Here is a 6,880-nt window from a genome sequence, read left to right on the forward strand (position 1 = left end):
AATTCTGCACCTCTAAAGACATTAAAAGAGCGTTGAAAAAAGTCGGACCTCGCGGGCCCTCTTCATTCGATTTTAATTTATAATTATGATCAGAGAATTATCGCACTTTTAGAAGTTGGTCAGTCTCATTACCTTTAGGCTATCACAGTCGTTAGCTAATCAGGGAACATTTGGCATTAAAAAGCAACATTGTTCTCGGGGGCACAGTTTAGGGTGAGTTTAACCGAGAAAAAGATAAATGAACCAGCCATCCTATACATTTATTCAAAAAAGCCGCCTAATCTAATCATTCAGCTGCAAGCTGTTTTTTGCCCAATTTTTCGGGGCTACACAGGAAAATAACCACGCCTCACTTCTGATTGTCTTAAAACAGTTCGTTGGTCAACCGCCCCACACCCAAAAGGGTCTCACAAACACTATTGAGGTGATGGGTTTTGAAAGCACACAGTCACTTCCAGTGAAATGTATTTGTGGCACTTGCTGTAAGTGGATACATTGTTCTTTTTACTATGTGAAGATGTGAACGTCTCATAACAGAATCTATACACATATCACATGTAAGCATTTTGGTTTAATATAAGCGATATATACATTTAGCATATGACATGATATAATACTTGACAAATACTCAAGCAAACATAATGAATAATTTTAGCTCTTTGCTCTCTTTCTCTCTCTCCCCCCTCTCTCTCTGTTTACAAGATCTTCTGTAACAGCCAATGCCAGTCAAAAGGGGGCTTTGTGCTCTGTGATTTCTGCCATGACCACACACTTGAGAATCATTTCCCTACTCTCCACAGTGCTCCCTGACCCTCATCACAGCTGTGTCTTCATCAATTTGTCTGTCTTTCAACAGAGAACACACTGTCTTTCTGCCTGCTTGCCTGCTTTCCTGAGGGAACAATGGATTCACCAGAGCACCAGTCACAAAATACAGCAACATACTCATGTGACTTCACAACAGCAGGATTTGAGACTTTCCCCCCCAGTTGTTCCACTGACACCAGCAGGCATGGAAGTATCTAACATCAATCACAGTAGCCTAAAATCTACAAACCCCCCATTTCTAGTATCAACAGCAATAATACAACAATAACATGGCAATGATCTACAAACATACCACAAGGCACACAATCCAAATGAAAGGTATTATTGGTCATATTACATCAGTCCATGCGTGTCTCATAAATGCATGTTTCCCAAATGTACTGTGGCACAGTGTGGAATGTCCCTGGCTCCCCTTGGAAAAGAGCTGAAATAAACGGGACCCCAGAGCGCTCACCTGGCCGAAGCTGTGGCCATTTCGCCCGGGAGACAGGATGATCTCCCCCGTAGGGATCAGCTGGACTTTCAGCTCCATCATGATCGCCGTCCGTCTGCGTGTGCCTGGCAGTCTCGGCGTAGCTTCCCGCATGGGTGCCAATGGTCCTTCTGTGTGGGGGAGAGCTGGGCACTGTCAGCGAGAGCAAGAGAGAGAGAGAGAGAGAGACAGCAAGAGAGAGAGGAGCAGATAGAGACAGAGATAGAGTACCAAAGGGTTTGAAAATATCAGAATTTCAGTCCCCAGGATAGTCATTTTTGTTTATTTTGCTTAGCTTCTCCCTGTATATAAGGAGAGGTAAATTCTGAAGACTGGTGCAAAGAGAGAGATACTGTAGGTCATTACCTGGTACTGAAAGAAGCTTGAGCTTAAATGTGAACCCCACGGCAGATGGTGATATGTGTTAACCACAGAGAATGAAAAAGACAGTCTTCCCACAGCCAGCCAAGCACTGTACTCTATGTTCCCTGTCTCTGGGTTTCCCTTCCAGCTCCCGGACTACTGTGAGTTTCCTCCAGGACCCTGCATCCTGCCTCGAGCTCTTATGTCGTAAACATTGGAGGAACCCGCTCCACTTCCCTTGGATATGCAACGGGAAGCACAGGCACTCGCCAGTCACTGGTATTCTATTTCTTTTGTATTTTATTATTATTTTTTTACATTTAAATAGTTTTTCTCTGTTTCCCTGTTTAGAAATACAGGGATGGGGAAGATAGATAGATAAACATGCTGATTGCAAACAGGAGAGAAGGGAAACCTGCCCCCCCCCCCACCCCACCCCACCCCACCACAAAAACAAATGCATGCCCAATCTGAAACCAATGGCCTTCTGACCTCACCTCTCCTGTTTGTGCTTCAGTTCATCTGGAAATAGAGGCTCTGCCCTACTGATAATTATTCCATCGCTCTTTCAGAGTAACCTCCTCTATCACACAAACCCGGCAGCCCTCTTATAGTAGAAAACCTTTCAATGAATTACATCTGAGGTGTAATCAGTTATTTAATTTGTGGTTAAATCATTTGTTTGAAGAGCAAAAGGTGAAACACTGCCTGCTTATTGTAAGCAGGTTGGTTTATGTGTGGTTGAATTGTGGCTGTATGGTGCATGTGTGTGTGTGAAAGTTGGCTGGTGTGCAAGACGGGGAGAGAGCAAAAGAGGAAGAAATGTATACTTACTGTGGTTGTCTGTATAAAATAGCAAAATGACTGACAAAAATTACACCCCCAAAAAGTAAAAGAAGAGATGTTTATAAAAATATACACATTTGTATTTGGACGGTGACACAAGTTTTGTTGTTTTGGTTCTGCACTGCAGCACATTGAATTTGAAGTCAAACAATAGATATGAGGTTAAAGTGCAGACTGTCAGCTTTAACTGGCAGGTATTTACATCCACATTGAGTGTACTACGTAGGAATGGCTGGCCTTTTTATGCCATAAGCCCCCTATTTTTAGGGGGTAGTGTTATGGCTTGGGCATGTTTGGCTGCCACTGGAACAGACTCTTTTGTCTTTATTGATGATGTGACTGCTGACAGCAGCAGCACGATGAAATCTGAAGTGTACAGAATGATGCAAAACGCAGTTTTACAGAATGGCACTGTTTCACTTTGCAGCAGGGAATTTACTATAAACAAAACTGGGGAAATAACCAAGGAGTTTTTCAGGGCCAAAACGTGGAATGTTCTTGACTGGTAAATTCACTCACCTGACCTAAACCCAGTTGAAGAAGTGTTTCAGTTGCTGAAGACAAGTCTCAGGGCAAAAATCCCCTAACCAAACAGGAACCGAAGATGGTGGCACAGTGGGTAAGGAACTGCGCTTGTAACCGAAAGGTCGTAGGTTCGATTCCCGGGTAAGGACACTGCCGTTGTACCCTTGAGCAAGGTACTTAACCTGCATTGCTTCAGTATATATCCAGCTGTATAAATGGATACAATGTAAAGTGCTATGTAAAAAAGTTGTGTAAGTCGCTCTGGATAAGAGCGTCTGCTAAATGCCTGTAATGTAATGTAATGTAATGGCTGCAGTACAGGCCTGGCAGAACATCACCTAGGAACACACTCAGTGTCTGGTGATATCTATGGGTCACAGACTTCAGGCAGTCATTGAATACAAAGGATTTGCAATAAAGTAATACATATGATGACTGTATTTAATATTATGTTTAGTTGTCCAATTACTTTTTGTCCCCTAAAATTGCATTAAAAGGGCACTGATTCCTACAGGTATCCCTGGATATGGATGCAAATACCCTTGAAGCCAACCATCTGCACTTTAACCTCATATCCATTATTTCATTTTAAATGCTGTATTCTGGAGCACACAGCTAAAACAACAAATATTGTGTCTCTATCCAAATACTTACAGACTGTGTTGTATTTATTGCTCAGACATGGTGCTAAAGTGTAGCAGTCCAATGCAATAAATAAAAGTAACCACATTTCAGCATTGTGGTTGAATGATAAACATGTGAATGGTGGCTGGCGTGTGTGAGAGAGAGCTACCGTTTGAACAGTAAAAAACGTGAATTGCGGCTGGTGTGTGCGGGTTGAACCTGCAGAAGTGGTCTGGGCGGTGTGTGACAAAGGAATTCACTTCCTAATTCACACATTTCTGTCCCGTCAGCTGGTTTCCAAAGGCCCAAATATCTCCCTTTATTCTTTTCAATGCTAGAGTTTGTGAGGGGATCAGAAGGCCTGATGTTGTATTCAGTTTGCCTAACAGTGCTTCCACATGACTGCTATTTCACAGTATCTTGTTTGTTTAAGTGTTTGTTACTTAAAGTACTCCAGCTATGTGTGCTGCAAATATGTGTAGCGTCAGTGTCTGTAAGCAAGCAGGCAATACATGCATGCAAGCATGTGTTTGGCTGTTTGCGCGGCAAGGATCTGGGCAGATGTAAGCGTTCACAAGATGGATGTGTTGTTATGCAGCTGAAATGATGTGCAGGGAGGTGGAGGGAAGGGATGGGATATCGGCACATATCCTTTGACCTCTTGACCTTTGAGAAATTTCTCGTCAACAGGAAACAGTGCCTTTCCAGCCTCAGCGCACCAGTGGGCCAAAATGAATATCACTGTAAATGCACTTTGGTAAGTTGCTTCAGCTGAAAGCATCTACCAAAAGACTCAATTGTGAATTGCAATTACGTTTTTTTTTTAAATTGGGGCAATAACTAAGACAAGAAAGGTACTTGCAAAAGTCAGAGAGCTTGCCACGTATACTGTTAATACTCCCTATTTTAAAGATTCCCACAATAATGTACAATGAAAATAAAAGTGTACAATTCGTTATTTTTTAAAGAAAAATTACATTATGTGTTAATGCGTTAAGCGGAATGCAAATAAGTTAAGAAACCACTCTGGTTCATAAATAGAAAGAGCAAATTTAGCAACACGGCAGATTTACCAGGAGGGCGGGTCCCATGCGACAGACAGCTGCCTCGCTTCCTCCTGCGAGTCGCCCTCTGCTCTTGGCCCTGCCCGTGGACATCCTGCAGCTCCGCTACATGCTCCTGCCCTGCGTCTCTCACATCCGTTTCCCACAAATGCCCCCTCCCCCCCCGGTAAAGGCTTTGTGAACCATTATCTACCTTCGTTTGCTTCTTTCTTGTCAGCTTCCCTCAAATTCACTCACGCTTTCTCACCTCTGCTTTAACAGGAGCCGTCTATTGTACTTCCCACTAATGCATTCTTAGTGAAGACAACGTCACAGAAAATTATTGTAGTTGACCTGTCTGGAGTTTTCAGTTTGTCTACAGGGCTGCCAGGTGAAATTACCAGGCACGGGGAAAATTATACCATTATATTATTCCCGGGCACTGGACAGTATTAACCACATTGCCTCCTATGGCGGCCCCGATTGCCTACTTAATATGGTAATTAATGGCATAACCATATTTTGTCCTCCTTCTACAAGACGTATTTTGGGAAGTACTCCAGGTTAACGTGACTTTTTCCCCCATCAACTGTGTGGGGTTCCGCCTTCAACAGATTATATCTCTCGTTCATTCTGAGAAAAATTACTAGAATTACTAAAGCTTATCATCCTGTTTACCAGCACGAGCACGCAGCGTTACATTTTGTCCTCACACTTTCCCTGTCAAAGTGCTCCTTCCTCAAACGTGGCTAAACTGAAACCACCCTCTGTGGTAAATTCTACCTCTAAGGTGATAGGAAACCTGATAACTTGGGGTCCAACTGGGCTGCACTGCATTCCTAACCGCTTACGCAGTGTGACCCAAAGCTATTCTGACCTCAGATTGGCTCTCGCTAAGCAGCAGAGCAGTTTCCTCTTTTACCTTGCAGAGATCTGATCACAGATCACCGCTGCCTGGGGTGAGCAGGGAGTATCTAGGGTTGCCACCTTAGTTTTGAACTGAATGAAAGAACAAGAAATGCAGCATTCAATGGTCGGTCGTGCTGACAATTTATGGAGTGTGTTGCCCCCTTATGGTAGTAAAAGGCATCTAAACAGGCACAGCTTAAAAGGATGGTACACTTTCTAGGTTTTTCCCCCCCTAGTTTCAGTGTCTGTTTAGGTGCAATGAAGAACATTTCTGGAATACACAGGAATTTCTCATTACCAGCCAGCTTTACAATGGCTGGTATAGGGGGAATTTGGGGGGCCATGAAAGCAAGAAAATACACTTTGAATAACTCCAATGCCACGTGTGTTGCTAACAGGAAAACAAATGCATCAGAACGTGGATGAAAATTATTTGGAATATGAACAAATGGAGCCAGGATCCAGTTTTACAGTGGGGAAGGGATAAAATACAATTCGCATGAAATTATCTTCTGCATGTATGACAACAGGGTTGGGTTCAGGGATAACTAAGGAAACCTTAAATGTGATTGTAAAACCCCACTCTTATATTTCTTGGTGTCAAACTCCATACAGGGTGGTTACAATGACCTGTTAATCGCTGACTTGTTTGAACCAATCAAGAGTTTACGTTTTATTTTTGTTTACTATGCTCATCTGAAATCAGTGAGTCACTGATACGCCTGTGTAGCCCAGCCCATTTTTGGCTAAAGAGCCAGAAATGACAGAACCAGAAAAGACAGACTGCCACTCCCTCAGTGAAGATCGTCCGGTACATTAGCAATTCATTTGTACATCCCTTCGATTTGCCTTGGTTTTCATGATGGAAGTTACCATGACATTCTCTAAATATTTTGAAAAGGGAGTGATGAGCCCAAGAACGATCTAGGACTCTCTAAATATACTCCATTTCACACCTTGGTCACATTTCTCATTTCATTTTCCTCATCATTGACACTTGGATGCCAAGCCGATGATCATGTAGCTTAAAAGGCTAGCCAAGTGAAATCTGATGGGTGATTGTGGTTAAATATTGTGAATTTAGAATAGGGTGTCATCTAGCCACATCAAATGAATCTGTAGTTTTTACCTTTTTGCAGTGCTTGGGGGCTGCTGGGGGGGAGGGGGGCATGCCCAACTCCTCTATTTTCTTTTATTTACTATTGCAGCTGTACAAACTAAAATGGATATTAAAGTTTTACTGTTGATGTTCTACAAGGGTTCTTCTTAC

General features: G+C 42.8%; 1 protein-coding gene across 2 annotated transcripts in view; it reads right to left on the reverse strand.

Annotated features, from left to right (window-relative positions):
* The window catches only part of LOC135263443 (unconventional myosin-Ic-like), a 67,912-nt gene extending 66,087 nt beyond the window's left edge, over positions 1 to 1,825 (reverse strand). The window contains exons 1-2 of one of the 2 annotated variants that reach the window (XM_064351461.1): positions 1,667 to 1,825; positions 1,283 to 1,453 (exon numbers count right to left, since the gene is read on the reverse strand). In XM_064351461.1, the coding sequence (XP_064207531.1) occupies positions 1,283 to 1,414 (132 nt within the window). In that variant the 5' untranslated portion in view covers positions 1,415 to 1,453; positions 1,667 to 1,825. The remainder of the gene's footprint in view (positions 1 to 1,282; positions 1,454 to 1,666) is intronic. The other variant, XM_064351462.1, reaches the window with a different exon arrangement.
* Between the last annotated feature and the right edge of the window lie 5,055 nt (positions 1,826 to 6,880).

This window comes from Anguilla rostrata, chromosome 9 (assembly GCF_018555375.3).
Source record: "Anguilla rostrata isolate EN2019 chromosome 9, ASM1855537v3, whole genome shotgun sequence".
In the NCBI taxonomy this organism is placed as follows: domain Eukaryota; kingdom Metazoa; phylum Chordata; class Actinopteri; order Anguilliformes; family Anguillidae; genus Anguilla; species Anguilla rostrata.